Below are 18,278 nucleotides of genomic sequence, written 5' to 3'. Positions count from 1 at the left end.
CACTGGTTTTTATTTTTAATTTTCGTCAACAAAATAACGCTAATTTGATGAAAGGTGAATGCAACAGGATTAGGACGTGATTAAATTTTTCCATGAATATAAGAGATAATCAGGGTGCCGTTTTTAGGGTTATTAAAGGAAATGAACTTAGTTTAGGTAATGAAAAAAATAGCACTAGTTTTTAATTTTTCTTGTCAACAAAATAAGGTGAATGCAACAGGATTAGGACGTGATTAAATTTTTCCATGTATGAGAAAGGTGAGGGTGCTCTTTTGAGGGTTATTAAAGAGAATGACCTTAGTTTTGGTTAAAAAGAATAATGTTTTTGTTTGAGGATCCTCCTGCCAGTGCCAAAATAGTTTGGTTCATGTGACGTCTGCATATGGAGGATCTGCGAGTTATTATTCCCGCCGTATTACGTAAATACGCAGGATCCTTTGATAACTATACAGAAATCGTACCCAAAAAAATTATACAGGAAATTATAAATTACGGCGCCTCAGAGTTGGTTGATACGTGCATTTAAATTAATATCGAGGCTTTACGCCGATCGTTGGCCAAAAACTTTTTTGAGGCTTTGGCCACAATATCAACATTGGCGCCCCTAACCGTAACAAATATTGACAGATGATGAGGTGCTCAAAAGGAAAAGAACCATCGACAAAGGCGCCTGCTAAAGGTGCATCCGGCGCGCAGGGACGACGGAAACGGAATAATGATCTCGCAGTTCTTTGTGTTGTCACAGCGTGGCGATAACATCGTCTTCCGAGACTGTAAGCTTCCTCTCACGTGTCCACACTAGTCCTTTGCGTTTTCGTTTTCTATTACACTTGTGGATCTGATGATGCCGATTGATCCAGTGTTCTCTCCTAATTGCATCACTATCTGTGATGAACTTATTTTGAATCTCCTGATCCGAAACGACATTACTACTAACTCAATCTGTATGTTTCGAGATCTTACTTCAACTATGATTGCATGCTGATCACTTCGAACGAAGAAACCATGACTCGAACGTTATGTAGCTAAGTTCTTGCTATTGACATCTTCTTGGGCCAACGCTCCGTCAATCTATTTACCTTAGCAAAAGATGCTACATTTTGCTCTTATAATTGTTTAGGCATTCAATATCATTATAGTATTGAATATTCGCTATAATTCTATAAAATGCCGGGCATTGTTGTGCTGATGCTCGCCACTTGAGTGGGGGAATCCTTAAAAGTAACCTCAATTCAAAATCTTGTAGTTTGTTCTCCACATTTTAGCTTCTCTCTTTCGCAGTCCTCCCAGTAATTTCTTGTGTTGTTATGCGAATTAAGCAGCTTAGGATGATTTAAGTGTTTCTAATCTGCAAATGCTTTTGTGAGGGATGACTATGTTGGTTCTATGGACATTTTTGCAAGTGAAACAATTCGCATAAAAGTTGTCTGTGATTATTTAGCTAGACCCTTTGCACATGGCGTGCAACCATTTCTGCTTCTTCTTTTTTTTTAAAAAAAAATTTCTTTTATTGCAGACCGTGGTGAAGTGCAAAAGGGAAGTGCAGAGATATTTTTCCGTAAAGTAAAATTTTGGAAAGATGATGGGAAAGAGGAAGCGCCGCCTGTCTTTGTAGGTATTATCTTTCCAAATTAGGTCGTGTATATCTACTAGGCTTTGAAAAAAATGGAATCGCAAGTGGTAATTGCGGCATAACTAACTAAAACTCGCATCATCTAGTTTTCCCTAAACCGAATTTTCTCCATACTAGATAAGGTACTTGATTTCAATGAGACATCCTCTCTTTAGATGTCCTGCCCATCAATTAGCATGATAAGAGAGCCAATATGAACCTTTAAGGATACCTTGTAAACATCTTGCGCTTTTGTTTTCTCTTTTTTTTTTTTTTTTGGCCCGGGGGAGGAAGACTCCGGACATCTGGTAAATTAAATGGCCAATAATGCTAATTATTTCCTGGCCTCTTAGATCCATCTACCACCACCAGTATTGATTTTATGCTCTGATTATTTTGAAATTTTGTTCAAAATTTATTTAAATTTTGTCACTTGCTCTGGTAAAGTATGCTAACCTTTATTTCTGTCTTTTTTTCTTTTCCTTTTTTCATTTTTTTTTCCCGGGGGCTGGGGGTTGTCCATTGATAGAATGTGGATGGAGTAAACTACTTTCATGTGAAGGTCGTTGGGCTATTGTTTGTTGCAACCACAAGGATTAATATATCACCTTCTTTTGTATTGGAGCTTTTGCAAAGGATTGCTCGTGTAATCAAAGATTACGTTGGGGTTCTAAGTGAAGACTCATTGAGAAAGAACTTTGTGCTCGTGTACGAGTTGCTTGATGAAGTCATTGTGAGCTTCCTCTTTTATCCTTTTTGGCATTATACTTCTTTCAGCTTCTCCATTGAGGTTTCCTTGTAGTCTAATTTTCACTTTATCTGGTCTGTTGTTATGTAAATGTAAAGGGGAGTATGAGTTACTTAATTAGTTATGGCAGTTATGATTCAGACATATGTGATCAACCGTTAGGCTTATAAGGGGCTCAGGACTCTGATTATGTTATGTTGATGTTTGTTATCAAATCAATCTAGTTCTGAATAGATCTGCTTTGTATCTCCCTCCTCTTCTTACCCTTCTACCTACATCATCTGTCTCCCTAGTTCCCTCTGTGTTTTTATAACTAATACACATGCTTATGTTCAATTTCCTCTGTCATCATATCTTTCTCTCAATATTTGGATAGGTTGTACTACTATATATAGGATATCTAGTCTATGTGTTATTTGCTAAACCTTGGTTACTTAATATCCTGATGATTTTCTTTGTGCAAGGACTTTGGCTATGTGCAAACAACATCTACTGAAGTGTTGAAATCCTATGTTTTCAATGAACCAATGGTGGTACATGCTGCAGGAGTATCACCTCTTGTGCCTGCTACAATTTTTGCGGTGGGATATTTTCATAGTGTCAGACACTTGGAAGATATCTTATTTGTAATTATCGTTTGAGTACGTGAGATTCCTGAACTTGGTTATATGCAGCAAGGGACAAAAAGAATGCCAGGGACAGCCATCACAAAATCAGTTGTGGCAACAGGGCCTGGGGGTAAAAGGAGGGAGGAAATTTTTGTAGATATAATCGAGAAAATCAGCATCACTTTCGGCTCCAGTGTGGGTACATTATCACTGCATATGTAAATAATCCATATTTTCATGTGTCATGACTGTTTCAAATGAAGTTTTTATCTTTCTTGGTTGAAGTTTCAAGAGTTAACTTTCGTACTGTTAAGTTTCGCTTGTGCGTTGTACTGATCAGTCTTAACATATTTCATATATTTTAACAGGGATATATATTGACTTCTGAAATTGATGGCACCATACAAATTAAGAGCTATCTTTCTGGAAATCGTGAAATTCGGTTGGCTCTTAATGACGACCTTGCCATTGGAAGAGGCCAGGGACCAACCTATGGTATCTTTTTTCTTTATTATGGTTTTGTATCTCCTTTTTTTTTTTGGGGGGGGGGGGTTCTGTAATGGAACCGACCATTCAATGTTTCTTCCTTTTTCTTTGCTTGTTTGGACTATTGATTTCAGGTTATGAGGAACCATTACGTTGCTTTTATATTTTTGAGTAACACTTGATCGATATTCCTTCAGATATGGATCTGAAATCTGATGATAATAGATTTTGTATGTTTCTTATTGAAACTTTTGAATAGAACCTGTCTTTTACTGAAATTTGGAGGCATTGTTGCAGTTCCTTTGATGTCTTTAATGAATTTAATGGTGCCTATTGTTTTTGCCTGCGCTTAACAATTCATGTGTTGCCTTGATTTGTAAATTTAAACCGTTTCTGAGCAGGTTATAATAGTTCAACTGGTTCTGGGGCAGTGATATTAGATGACTGTAATTTCCACGAATCTGTTCGTCTTGATAACTTTGATATGGACAAAACTCTGACTTTGGTAAGTACAAAAGTGCAGTCTTGATGAACATTTCTCTAAACGTAAACATGTTTTGCTGCTTTGCTTCCTTTAAACTTTAATAATTTTCTTATGCTACAAAACTTAGATACCGCCAGATGGTGAATTTCCTGTCATGAACTACCGTATGACCCAGGAGTTTAGGCCTCCTTTTCGTATTAATACTTTGATTGAGGAAGCAGGGACCCTTAAGGTGATGCCTATGTTTCATCAGGACTATCTTATTGAAGCTTTGTCATCTGGTTGACTGTCCTTTGCGCATTGTATTTCTTGTGATATATTACGCACTACAGCAATGCAAAGGCAGTTAAGGGATGCTGCTTTGTCATAATTTTATATCCTCCTCAAACTTTTTTGTCACTTTTATATGCAAAGCTTTAAAGGAAAAGAAAGTTGTGCTATGTACTGGGAAACAATATACTAAATTGTGAACGGACTGTAGTTTTCTATTAGTAAATGGATCTACAGGCTACGTGTTTAAGTCATTTTATTTCAAATCTCAAGGTCCTTAGTCTTGCAAAGCACACACTGACACTTCTGAATTGGTATTTGTAGGGTGAGTTTATTCTTAAAATATATGCTGAGTTTGCCTCTAGTGGGACAGCAAATACTATAAAAGTGCTGATGCCGCTGCCAACGCATACCACCAGGTGTGATTCTATCCTTTGCATATTTTTGAACAAACGTACCAAATCATCTTCAACAGTTTTTGTCATGAATAAGTAACATTGCAGAAATATTTTGTGTAGTACGTTATTGAGAGGTCCAAAATAAACCAGATTAAGGGATTACCAAAGAAAAATTCAGATGCAAATGATCCTTTTTTTTTCCTCCCCCCCCTCTCCTGTCACATTAAGAAGATTTGAACCCTTGATTGCTGCCCACGCCTCACCTGCCCTTGCCGCCTGAATTAACCACAGATGGTGAAATAACCATATATTTTATTGACTAAAAGATGCATGAACCCCTTTTTTTTTCCAATTTGAATTTGTCCTCACAGGGCTATTCAGTCTTACTGAGATGTTTACTGATCCTTTTTTTTTTTTTTTTTGGGTATCCTCAATTTTTGTGATCAATATTGAAGGCACATGTGTTGTTTTAATGAAAGATTTCATGGATAACGGGACAATTATGGCAAATTAATATTGAAGGAATTTCTGGCGTTACTCTGCATCATATGCGTGATAAACTTGAAAGAATGTGCATCCAGTAGATTGGGGGCACTTTCCGCAACCATAATGGCAACATAGATCACTCTAATTGATTGTTTAGGACTATGGTTAAATTACAAGGAAACAGCCTGGGATATGTTCATAGTCACTAATCTGAGTTGTTATCTTAAATTGTCTCAGTTAGTTTTGGGCTGGAACGCGGAGCTGTTGGTCAAACAACTGATTTTAAAGAAGCAAATAAGAGACTAGAATGGAGTTTAAAGAAGGCAATGCTGCTTGTCAATTCTCTCCCTCTCCTTTTTTTTTTCCTTGATCGTCTCATCATTGCTTTAATTTTAACCATGTAGTTCTGGTCTTTTATCTCCGCTTGAGAAACGTACTGATAAGCTCTTGAAACAGATTGTTGGTGGATCTGACTTCTGAGCATACTTTACGTGCAAAGCTAACATTTTCTCAGGAGTCACATGGTATTTACCGTTAGATTTGTCACAGAAGGTACAGTCTGTTGTCTCTTAGGTTGAATGGTCAATACATCCTCATTAATGCAAATTCATTTCTTAATAGGGAATATAACTAAAGAATGTGGACCTGTTAGCATGACATTTACCATACCAATGTACAATGCATCACGTCTTCAGGTAAACAGATTATGCCAACTTGCTGATTGCCTTGAGTTTACTCTTCTGTAAATAACTTTTCCTCTATTATACTTTGGTCGCTACAAATTGCAGATCAAGTCGATGTTGGTCATGCCAAGACCGACTCAAAAACTAAAAGTCTTGCTTGAACGAACTCTTCATAAAATTCGTTTTTGACATGCTGTGATGTCAAATGTTTGCTGATCTCTGAGTTCATCTGGAGATACAGAGTCCTTTTTTTTTTTCGGTCGCATAAGATATTTAGTGCTGAATACTTTTATTTCATGCAGGTGAAATACTTGCAAATAGCGAAGAAGTTTGGAACCCATGAACCATATCGATGGGTGAGATATGTTACGCAGGCAAATTCCTATGTGGCTCGTGTATGATGATGCAGTTAAGCGACCCCCTTCTTTCTCTAATGTTTTCTTTTGTTCGTTATTTCATTTGCTTAATTTTTATTCTTTATTTGTAAATTACATCTACTTCGAGGTCAATTACGGACAGTTTATGCTTTATTATTAAACATACCGACTAAAGTGATTCTATGTTATGAGCTCCATCCTTTTTTGTTTCTTACTCATCGCATTCACTAATCACTCACTTATGCGGAAGTTCACGAGAACAAATGCACACTGAGATCTCACTGTAATTGAGACTGTTTTTTCATCATAGCACAAGATGCATGCCCTAATTATGTATAAAAGAAAGGGGGACACGACAGGAGCTAGGATTGACGAATAAGACAACGGAATTATGAGCAGGACATCTGGAGATACACATACCAAACTAATATTAACCAAAATGTTAAGGGAGGGTGATAGCATCAATATAATAACGTTGAGATAGAATTTTGCAAACTTTTGGGTTAGACCATATTGCTACTCTCAATTGAGATGATTGCTGATCTTACCCTGGACTGCTGGTTTGTATTCTCTATACTGCTTCCGAGCGGAGCAGAGCTTAGCTTTTGTATGGTTTACAGAATTATAATGCTTATGCACGAAGAACTCTTGAAGCCGGGAACACACTTGTTATGCATCTAGTGACATGTATTACTAGAGATTCTGTTCTCTTTACCCCACTTTCTTTTTGGTTCGAGAAGATTCTTATATCAGGTGAAACCTGTCACAGGCACGAATAATTCGGATGTGAAAAATCCAGCGGCTCGCTTTTTCAATTTAGACGACAACTACGGCCTCTTTTTTCTTCTCCTGATTTCTGTGAATGAGTTCTCCTCATTTATTTATTAACTAGCTCCTAGGAACAAACTACGTCCATACAATCTTCTCCACAGAGAAAAGTTGGGGGGGGGGGGATAAGAAAAGAATGAAACGGTGGGCGCTTGGCGGCAAGAATTACAGGACAAAGTCATGGCCCGCAGCATGCCTAAAACGAACATTAGTCGAAAGAACCCATTCTCCGTCAAAGCTGGGTCCCACAGGGCCCCCTCCATCGCTCTCTCTGATGTCAGATTTCCAATTCTATATCCGGATCGCTTTCCCAGCTCAAATTCCTGGGAAGGAAATTTCCATTTCGAGCGGCCCAGTCGAGCAAGCATGTTTCGCTGAAATTTATTTAAAATATAAAATACACAGAAAGTTATACTACTTCTGATCCTAAATATAAAAATTAACTAATTCATTTGAGTAAATTAAAAAAAATAAATTAAGTTAGTTATTTGTAATAAATAAGTGTTGCTTTTTTTAAAATATCCTTGTTGATTAAGTTTATTAGGTAGAATCAAAATAAAAATCAAATCAGATCTTATATTAAGAATCGAAAATAATATATTGTTCATAAATTATGAATGGCGTGACCCAGCGGACTCTGTTAATATGTAAAACCTACTCGAATTACTCTGTATTATTTTACGATCTCGTGTGATTTGTAGGATAGTTTTTATAAAAAATGTGATCAATGACAATGATAATGATGTTTGATAAAATGAAAGGATTATGTTTGGCATGTCCCCCAAGGCCAGCATTTTGTTCATTCAGTGCAATGATGAAGTGCTATTTAACAAGAAATTTACAGATGATTTTGTTCACTCGGCTTAACAAATATTTCTAATTTTGTCAAGGAGATTAATCGCTCCTGGACAATGCAACTATAAACTTCATTGCTAGTTAGTTGCATGTCCGATCACATCGCATATATAGTCATCACAGGGGTTTAAATTCGTGAATTTCAAAAGAATTTATGATTATATGCCTCAAGGTCTCAATAAAAACACAAAAGCATTATATATGGTGTCTAATCTATTCTGTGTCGTGAAAGACTAGAGAAAATGAAAACTGTCCACCCAAGATAAAAAAGAATAAATACCGTTAAAAGTGAAAAAAAAGGTGAAATAAAAAAAAGTCTTGAGATGATGTGATTATTGATTTACATTAATCCCAGTTTTCACGCACTAGAAAGAAGTCGTGTGCACTTAAAAGATCTGTTGATTGGTGTTGAGTGACACATTAGGAGTCAGATGGTGGTTGATTAAGATTTGAGTTCAATTGAAGCCAGTCGCATCTCCCAGTGCCAGCGTCCACTACCAAGAAGTGGTGCCTATCTATAGAGGCTTACAAATGGGAGTTGAAATTGGTATTCATCTCCACATTGATACGTGGCTCGCACACTTCTTTCGATTGATTTGAAATCGGAAGGAGAAAAAAACAGAAGAAATTAAAGAATGCGTTATTTACTCTCACCTTCGTGAACAAATCAAATCCAGAGAACTAAAGCTTTCACTTCAGTGGAAATGGTTAGTATTTCAGAACTTGAGGATTCGACATTTGAATCCTCATTGAGAAAAATATTAACATTTAATTCAATTTAACCATATCTTGAATATGATTATTTCGATTAAAAAGATGAATATAGGAACCTATTTAAAAATTACTACTTCCGGTCCTAATTATAAAAACTAGTTGACTAATTTGAAGAGATTAAGAAAATAAGTTAAATTAGTTGTTTGTAACAAATATGTATTGTCTTTCCTAAAATATCATTGCTAATCAAGTGTGCTGGCTAAAATTACTATTATTAGAAGGACTACCTTGAAAAAAATACATAAATACTAGAGACAAAATAGATTGGGATCTTATATTTAAGACCAAAATAAAAGTTAAACGAGATTTTATATTAAGGACCGGAAGTAATACATGACATTGTAAAGATATGATAAAGGAAACAAATTATAAGAATTTAATTAAAAATTAGATGAATTTTTAACTAGTTCTTATACTACAAAGGTAGTATTAGAAGAAATTTTACCCGTAAAAAAACAAGAAGAAATTTTATCTAATGATGCTTGAATTAGGAAATATCACCTCTTTCTTAATATAAAAACTAATTAGAGGTTGGATTGATTCTAATTATAGAGTCTTACTTCATTTAATTTTCAAAATATCCATATTGATTATAATTTTTTTTAACTAACAAGTAATTTCAATGTGCATTATTAAAGAGAGTAAATTAGAAAAATTATAAATCATTAATTTAACAAATTATCTTAATATTATTAAATTAATTGTCTAACTCTTATATTAGGGACTGAAGGTAATATTGGCTATACTGTATAGAAAAAAATGAGACAATATTGGATATATAAAAAAATTAGAAGAAATCAAAATAAATCTTACGAGCTTGTTTGGTCTTGATTTTACAAAGCTTGAACAGTTTCATTTGACGGAAGTTTCGTTTTCGTTGGAAATAAAATGTCTTTTTCAGGTGCTCAGTCTTAGTGTACTTTTCCCGGAACTTAATATAAAAATTATTTTATAATATAAATTATACTATAAAGTGCTATTATTTACAATAAGTTATGTGCGATTGAAAATGGGAAAAGTTAAGGACTCAAGGAGAAGTATTTCCATCCATATGAAGATATATTAGGCTTAGTGAAAAAGACTTAAATTTCTCTCAGTGAAGTGAAGTATCTCTAACGAGAAAGAGACTCAACAGTATTGGACGTAGCGGGGCTTCATTTAACAATCATAATAAAAACTGAATACTGAACAGAAAACTTGATATTTCCGTACTGCAAATTAAAGCTTGGTTTAAAAGGGGGTGTGCGTGTGTGTGTGCAGGGTTTGGTTTTAAAAAAGGTGGTTTTAAAAAAGGAAACTCCTCATATATTCTTTCCTTAATTAATTGCTATATAAATTCCCTAATTAGGTCAGACTTCCAAAGTTCAAAGGCGGCGTAGTACGTTTTAGCTTAATATTAGACCAATAGTTCTACCCTCCTCATTCTCTTTTTCCTCTTCTCCTCCCCTCTTTTCTCCAAAATAATTTCTTCCAAACACCGTCATCGCCCAAGAAAACTATCAGAGAAAGCATAGAGATGGACGGCGACTATTCATCATTTGTTGCCTCTCGGACGCAGACGTCCAGCCCCGGAGCCACCGTGGAGGTGGCCAAGAAACACAGGGGCCGCCCTAAAGGCTCCAAGAACAAGCCCAAGGCCGCTCGTCCTCTCGTACCCCGCAACGACATGATGGCTCCTTACGTTCTCGAAGTGCCTCACGGCAACGACGTCGTCCGGGCTATTTCCCAGTTTAGCCTCCACAAGAGCACCGGCCTCTGCATCCTTACTGCTTCCGGCGCCGTCGTTAACGCCTCCCTCTGTGTCTCCTCCGTCGCTTCCGCTCCTGACATCACTTGTCGCGGTTATCACGTCATCCTCTCCATGTCCGCCGCATTCAGCCCTCACCAATCCCTCACTTCGAATTACCCCCCCAAACCCCTCACCGTTAGCCTCGCCGCCCCCAACGGAAACGTCATCGGAGGGTTAGTCTCTGGCAGTTTGGTCTCGGCGGGGCCGGTCTACGTCATAGCAACTCCATTCAACAGCCCATCCTATCATAAGTTGTCATATGAAGATGAAGAGAACGGGCAAAACACGACTACCGGAGAAGGAGAAAGCGGGTACGCGCCGTCTCCTCTGCGTGGTGGGATCCCTGTGTATAGCGGTAACCAAGCCGCCGTTCATGGGTTTTGGGCTTCAGTGATCAGGCCGCCACAACCTGCACCCTCGACGCCTCCTCAGTATTTAACTTAGGCCTATACTCTATATGCATACATCACTTTCTTTTGCGAGAAACTGTGCACGTACTACTATTTCCTTTGTTTCTTTCTTTGGTTGGTTGGTTTTCAATTTTGCTCTTGGTTAGTGATCTCTATGTTTTGGATCAGGAACACACAGTTTTAGTCTTTATAACTCGGATGAATTTGTGATGAACTCATATGCATAATATGCTCGAGAATTCAGAATATTTTTCTTGTAATTAAGCTTTAAGTAACCAAAGAACTCGTCCTTTTATGCGTCGTAAGGCGTTTAAATATACCCATTGCATTATACAGTGTGTACATGATGGGTTTGCATCGATGCATTTTCTATAGAATTAATATATAGAATCAGGCGTACGTGAGGTCATCGTCTGGTTTCACTCATACCCGCACGGCCATGTGCCCCTAAATGTATTTACACTGCAAGATAAGTCTTACATTTTTTTTCCTTAAAATATAGGTATTCTTTTATTGGAGGCAATTCTATTCGAGGCACTGTCGAGTACTAAAACCTCTTCGAGCGAGGATTCAAATATTGATTCATCACGTTATGAAAAACTAGCTCATTCCACTACACCTAACCCCTGTTGGTTAAGTCTTACATATGAAGAAAGGGGATAAAGCATGTATATTATATAACACTGACACTATTTTTTGGTCCAGCTTTATTATTTGAAATGGTATTCAGCTGTGATGGGTTGAGCATATATGCTTGTGTCAGTGCTACGAATAATGGATGAGGTCATGCATGTTGGAGGGATAGCTTTCTTAATAGGGAAAAAGTGGGAGAAAGTGGCTAGGCCTTGTGCTTGCCTTCTTTGTGCGTCGCTTTATCCAGTCAGTTCCTGGAAAACTCGAGAGGATTCCATCTTTGTTACCCTTCTCTACTTTAGTCTTTCCCATTTTCTTCTTGCATGGATTCAGCAAATAAGATGATCAAAAGAATGCTCCCCTCATCCTATATATAAGACATTTTTTCGGTTCTAGATATAAGATCTATTTTATAACTATATTTGAACGTCAACACATTAATTTTAATCATTAAAATGCATGGTGAATATATTGTGCCTGATCCTTTTAATATTTGAGCATTTGCCAATCGTGCCCTGTCATTATCGTCGTTATCGTTATTGCATGCTGGTGAATCCTGAAATCTGCAAAGGTTGGCAAAGTTTCGTAAACGAAAAAGATACGAAAGACGACATTAAAAAGAAAAGTAGAAATAATCTTTACTTAAAAGTTCCGACTAATTCTTTACTTTCATTCACCCCTCGACAACTTTTTATTTCTAATAATAGACCTCTCAATGGGATCCAACACCTATGGAAGAATTTTAAACAAATGAATGGATCCTGTAATTGAGCAGATCAATCCTTTCTTCTCATGGACAGAGACATATAATCACTATATTGATTTGAATCTCCCCTGTATTATACGATCAACGCGAGGGGATTTCGCATTAGATTGTTTAATTTTATCCGAAATCGATGTAGGAGTACATATATTTATAGGGTGAATATGATCATATTAAAAGTTAACGAACGTACGCGGGTAGCAAATATCTTCCCTGAATTCTCCGCAAAATGCATGGTTTTTAGCTAGTTTTGTTTCTGGAGGCCTCAAGCCCTAGGCCGACTGCGATTTTAGCCACGATCAACTATATACCATTTTTACAGGTTTGAAACTAGGAGAATTTCACAGAAAGAAACTTAAAATTAATAAATCCTAAATTAGGCTTGGTAGCAACACCTTAGTATGTTTTAAGAACAGTGAATTTACAAATAACAACATATTTTTATAAGAATTTTTTTTTTTAGGATTTGGTAATTTCAAATTCTTGCCGTGGTTCTCCTTTAAAACTATGTCTAGGCTTCAGGGACGGATCTGAAACCACATTTATGGGGAGAAATGAGAGGCTGATGTGAAAAGGGGACAGGAAGACAAGAAGTAAACAAGTTGTGCTTTGATGGATGCACCCAATTCGTAATGTTCCAAACTTCCAATTAATTATAGGCCGTGGGTATTGGCAATAAAGTCTCCATTACCCTCAAATGTGTACGCATGCATGCAAGCTGGGCATGTCTTTGTTGGCCATGCTTTTAATTTAGTGCCTCTCATGCTTATAATGCAAACACTTAAGGTGGCAAAACCATTCATTAATATAACTGTTAGTTATATGACAAGAAGAAGAAGAAGAAATTCATGTTAAGGTACGCGGCGCTGTTCACTTTTCGTTAATATGCTTGAATAGTTAATACAAAACACAAAACTAGGCAAATGGAAGCCGCCGCAGGTAAATGTCGGGAAGAGATAAGTAGAAAAGGACGGTGGAGGTGGTAAATGAGCAGCGAAATTATATTCCTTGAATAAGAGATCAGATCACTGAACAATAAGTGGCCTCACAGTACAAATGAGGAAGTGGGACCACTGCCACGAGCCTCTCCTTATCTATTCCCGCAACTTGATAAATATGCTACCACCTTTTAAAGACTCTGTATCCATGATATTAAAAATAATTGAGTGCATATTAACCCCATATACATTTATGTGCGCATCAAACCGTGTTTAATTGTGTCTGCATGTGTATGCATTATATTGATAGCATATATAAATTACATAACACTTTATCTCATCTCATGCATGCACGTAATACTCCCTTCATTTAATTAATCAAAAGTGTCGACTAATAATTGTTTTAAATGCATGCACTAATTTTGGGTATTAAGATGGGGTGGAAGTCAAATAGTGCTAGAGCATAGTGCTAGTAAAGTTTGCTGCTAGTTTAAGAGGGGCATTTTAAGAGAGTATTAATTAAACTACTTTTATGAAACTTAAGATTACTCAATGACTTTCTTAGCTTGCACGTTACGAAGCTGCGGAAACAGTAAAATATATATAGAATCCAAATCCAAAATCAGAAGGGGAAAAAAATCATGATGCATAACTACAGTTAAGTGTTAGAAGTTTGATATATTGATTCTATCGTCTTTATTATTACACCATATATAGAACAAAACAGTCTTACACCTGATGCAGAAAAATCATTTAAAAATTAAGGAATATGCGTATGCATCAAAAATGGAAAAATAAACTGATACTTTTAAACAACAGAGTAAATGTAAATTAACCCGGGAACATATTCCTTTTTCTAAAACATGATTAGAGATAATTTGCTTAAATGACTTATTTTTAAAAAGTTAAATATTGGAAAAAAACACTAAAATATCCTAAAAAATTAAAAGACAAATGAGGGTGGATGAATTTCAAAATCTAAATTCAAACTCTAGGTACCATTTTGAAATTTTAAATCTTACAAAATTACATAAATACTCTTTACTATTTTTTTTTTAAATATTGCCACATCAGCACTTTCAACTGTCAGAGCTCCGACTCTTGCCGGTTACCAACTGTCGGAGCTCCAGTGACATGTCACCGGGTCACTGGAGTTCCGGTGACTACTCTTTTTTATATATTGGCTGTTTTTTTAGTTATTGACTATATTTCTTTTAAAACTTTGATGATTACTTTGTTTAGTTATTGATTACTCTAACATTGCGATTGACTATTTTCATTTTTAAAATTTTGGTGACTACTTTTATTTAACTATTGATTATTGACTACTTTTGTTTCAAAAATTAAAAAAATGCATTAAGTGTTGTTGGAGATCTGGTAACTACTTTTTGTTTAGTTATTTACTATTGATTATATGAAAGTAGTTATTAAGAATAATGATAGCATTATCATTTTACAAAATTTGAAAATTCTAAAATAGTACCTAAAGTCTGATTTAATATTTTAAAATTTAACTACTTTTATTTATTTTTTAGTATTTTTAAGGATATTTTAATGTCTTTTAATCTAAGGAGTATAATTTTGAGAATCAAAAAATCTTGGGGATATTTGTCGTCCCGCAAATTCTACTTGAATTATTCTGGCCACTGTAGTTTATAATTCATACCCTGTTTTTCCGCTTAACGCTGATTGGGCGCTGGGGACCTATCATCCAATCCATCGCACAGTCAACGGAGCGGGGGATCAAGACATTGGTAGCAGGATAGCAGTCAGCGCAGCTGCGACCGGCGACGGAATCATCGGTCCGGTAACCGAACTCAAGCTAAAGACGTTCGAATAGCTATGTCTGAGGCGGGAAACCTGGGATGCGTTGTCGTGGCCGTCGATGGCAGCGAGGAGAGTATGAGCGCGTTAACATGGGCGCTCAACAATCTCAAGCTCCGATCGCCTGGATCCGATTCTACTTTTGTTATCCTCCACGTCCAGTCACCGCCCTCCATCGCCGCCGGTCTTAATCCTGGTGCCATTCCTTTCGGCGGACCCAGTTCGGTGCACTTTGTTTCGTCCTCCTTCGGTTACTTGCTTATTTTGATCGAACTTTGTTTTGCTTGACCTGATTACTGAAGATTTAACCCAGTTCTGAAATCGATTAGGTGACCTGGAAGTGCCTGCATTCACTGCTGCGATTGAAACCCACCAAAAGCGCATCACCGATGCCATACTGGATCACGCCTTAGGGATTTGTTCCAAATTAAATGTTGGTTTTCATTTTGATTCCTCTCAAGATTCATGCTCACACATCCGCTAAATACGTTTTCCTTTTCCTTTTCTTTCTTTCCTTCTTGCTTTTTTCGGCCCACGGGCAAAAGTGTTTAGTCTACGAAACTCCTGCAGGTGAATGTCAAAACCCATGTGGTTGTTGGAGATCCAAAGGAGAAAATTTGTGAAGCTGTCCAGAATTTGCATGCTGACTTGCTTGTGATGGGTTCTCGTGCGTTCGGTCCTATTAAGAGGTAGTGTTAGCTAGCGCTAAAATGTTTTTAATAGCTGACAAGTGATGCTAAAAATCATATAGCAATTTTTTTGTTGTAGTTTTAACTCTTCTGAAATCCATTATCGATGATTTCCCCCTGTGTAATGTTATCCTAGATAAAATTCACTCTGTTTTTATTGGTTGTTTCTGGAAGATAATATGAAAACTAAGAGTTTATCTTGTGTTGGCATGTGTATAATTTGGTGCGGTGTCCATTCCATCACCGATCTTTTCAATGGTCCTGTCTTTTCAACATTCCTATCTTGTTCGAAATCTTGAAACTTTAGCAAACCATTTTTGGAAGATGCTCCCAGGTCACTTAACTAAAGCCATGCCTTAAGTTGTTTAGCTGCTTTTTTGTTTAATAGTGATGGGTGATACGTATGCACTGCTAGTTCTCGATGTTCATCGCGGCAAGCATCTTAAACTTTCACTTTTAATTGGACTTCAGTTCTGGTCACTCGTTTGGAGCCTCTTCATATCTGTTCTTGAATGCCTTTTGGGTGGATCGCTTGTACTCTCCCAAGGTTTTTTCCCACCCGTGTTTCCAGTAAAAATTATTGTCTTAAAAAAATTCCAGCCTTTAGTTTTCCCAAAAATATCCAGCCACTTAATTGATCGATTTGTGATACGATTATGGTGTAGATGTGCAATTACTATTGCAAATGAAGAATCTTTTCATTTTCTTGATGCACGATTGTTTGTTTGACTTTTTCTCAAGTCTTATTATTTGGTCACTCTGAAAGTTGGAATGTAATCATGTAATTCTTTTCCCCCTACCTATTATCTTTCTGTTATTTCTTTTAGAGGATACGTTGCCTGTTTACTTATACTCTTCAGCTATAACAGTAAAAACTCTTTGATAACTTTCTTGATACGTGGATGCTCTGTTGAACTGTCAATGAATCCAATGCCGTCGTCCAATTTTTTTTGGTTACTTCTAGTATTACAAAATTTGTGATTTTTTTTTTTTAAAATAAAAGGGATAAACCATTAAAAGTCAGAACACCTGTGGATCGGTAGCATGTTAACTGCAATAAATATGGTTTTTTGACAAGCCACGAGCAATATTATCTCTGTTGCAGGATGTTCCTGGGAAGTGTTAGCAACTACTGCACCCACCATGCTCAATGCCCTGTTATGATTATAAAGGAAAAGGACACTGCCAACAAGACAAATTAGGTAAGCCTTCTAGTATGCAATATGAGAAGCTCCGGCAGCATTGAGATGTGTGATTCGGTCATTCCCTTATAATGTTTGGGATCTGGGAAAAATAAGCTATATAATTTTGGGCACAAGAATCTGAGGGATCTACCTCTTTTATGCATGTTGCTGAATCTAATTATTGCTGACAGGTAGTGACAAATTGATTTCTGGGCTTAGCTGTTTTTGGTTTGTGCCAATACCATTTTCTAAGGCCTTGGTAAATTTGGTGTTGCCCTTTTATTGTTTTCCTCCGTAAATGATCTCCAATCCTTACCCTGCAGCTAATAGTTGAGTTTGCCTATTAGCATTTTAATTGGAAGAAGACACCGCTGCTTGGCATTAAGTATAAATTCTGGCAGCCCAAACAAGTTGCTGGAGTGCAAGTACGGCCTTAAATCAATTGGGACATTCATAAGGAGCTCCATGGATTATCTTTTAATTGATAGATGATGCAAAAACATATATGAAGTTATTGAATTGAAGTATGAGAGCAGGAGATACAGAAAGGGCTGAGGAGTTTTTTTTTGCTATTTTCTACAATTGATGCTTGGTTTCATTCATTTTCTTGTCCTCAGATGCTTTTAAAACTTAAATCACTTCCCTTAACCTTACTTATTTCTGATTTTGTGTCTGAATTTTTTCTGGAACTCTCTATTGTTACAGCGCACGGCTTTATCGCCACATACAATTTGCAAGACGACTATATTTTGAAACAATTTGATTCCATGTTCTGGGTGTGGATTGCTGTATGTCAGTTGTTGGTGGTGCATCTCTACTTATAAATTCATTTGGTCAGACCTCAAGCCGTTTCGTGCTCAGGATTTTATGTTTAACCGAACCTCTGTGTAGCTCAGTTCCAATGCTTCTGTCTGCTAGTTGGCTGCTGCTGCTCAGGTTCTGCTACAACCACTTGTTTTCACGTGTTGTGGACTGTGCTACTTTGATGCGGTGTGAAGTTGTTGCAGGGAAGAGTGCTTCATCTGTGCTATTATCACTTCGCAAGTAATTCGAGTCTGGTTTCAAATGTCTCCGAATCAAACTTTACGCGCTCTTTTTGCTTTGTTGTACATTAATAAGCGTGTTATATTTTGTTTACCAAAAGAAATAAATAAGTTTACCGTATAAAGGGAGTAATATTCCGAACATATAATATCGTCGCAGAATGCTTATGTTGATTCAAGTATTGCTTGCCCTGGTCAGCCTGCTATACTCTCTTCTAATGGTCATCCATATGCATGTTTATTTATTAATGTTATGTGGTTCAATGTGTTCTTAGTCTGACGCCAAAATTTGTAAATTCCATGACCATGGGTGACCATATGTTTCCCATACGGGAAGGTTTTTTGACTTTCGAAGAGTTCTTATTCCTTACATAATAAGTTATGAGGCAAATATGA

At 36.7% G+C, this 18,278-nt stretch overlaps 2 protein-coding genes and 1 pseudogene across 3 annotated transcripts; all 3 read left to right on the top strand.

Annotated features, from left to right (window-relative positions):
- Positions 1-642: 642 nt before the first annotated feature.
- Positions 643-6,361, top strand: LOC114757332 (AP-4 complex subunit mu-like; annotated as a pseudogene).
- Positions 6,362-10,011: 3,650 nt separating this feature from the next.
- LOC114757277 (AT-hook motif nuclear-localized protein 28-like) lies at positions 10,012-11,359 on the top strand. The gene is made up of 2 exons (XM_028946276.1): positions 10,012-10,829; positions 11,311-11,359. Exons 1-2 carry the CDS (start codon positions 10,126-10,128, stop codon positions 11,357-11,359), a joined length of 753 nt encoding a protein of 250 aa, XP_028802109.1. The 5' UTR covers positions 10,012-10,125.
- A 3,457-nt stretch (positions 11,360-14,816) lies between these two features.
- On the top strand, positions 14,817-18,088 carry LOC114757355 (universal stress protein PHOS34). 2 transcript variants are annotated; one of them, XM_028946378.1, is made up of 5 exons: positions 14,817-15,186; positions 15,296-15,399; positions 15,537-15,655; positions 16,761-16,857; positions 17,163-17,538. In XM_028946378.1, exons 1-4 carry the CDS (start codon positions 14,985-14,987, stop codon positions 16,855-16,857), a joined length of 522 nt encoding a protein of 173 aa, XP_028802211.1. In that variant the 5' UTR covers positions 14,817-14,984; the 3' UTR covers positions 17,163-17,538. The 2 variants fall into 2 exon arrangements, with proteins under 2 accessions (XP_028802211.1, XP_028802210.1); XM_028946377.1 differs by lacking the exon at positions 17,163-17,538 and adding an exon at positions 17,545-18,088 and having other exon boundaries at positions 14,818-15,186.
- Positions 18,089-18,278: the final 190 nt, after the last annotated feature.

The sequence above is a fragment of the Neltuma alba genome, unplaced genomic scaffold (assembly GCF_004799145.2).
Source record: "Neltuma alba isolate B1F8T4 unplaced genomic scaffold, ASM479914v2 tig00010592_pilon, whole genome shotgun sequence".
Classification (NCBI taxonomy): Eukaryota; Viridiplantae; Streptophyta; class Magnoliopsida; order Fabales; family Fabaceae; genus Neltuma; species Neltuma alba.
The sequence above is the reverse complement of the archived record's forward strand: the minus strand, read 5'-3'. Positions and strand labels throughout refer to the sequence as shown.

Coding starts and splice junctions, on each gene's coding strand:
- LOC114757277 (XM_028946276.1), top strand. CDS start 10,126: ATGGACGGCGACTATTCATCATTTGTTGCCTCTCGGACGCAGACGTCC. Junction 10,830..11,310: donor GCACCCTCGACGCCTCCTCA/GTATTTAACTTA, acceptor CTTAAAATATAG/GTATTCTTTTATTGGAGGCA.
- LOC114757355 (XM_028946377.1), top strand. CDS start 14,985: ATGTCTGAGGCGGGAAACCTGGGATGCGTTGTCGTGGCCGTCGATGGC. Junction 15,187..15,295: donor CATTCCTTTCGGCGGACCCA/GTTCGGTGCACT, acceptor GAAATCGATTAG/GTGACCTGGAAGTGCCTGCA. Junction 15,656..16,760: donor GCGTTCGGTCCTATTAAGAG/GTAGTGTTAGCT, acceptor TCTCTGTTGCAG/GATGTTCCTGGGAAGTGTTA.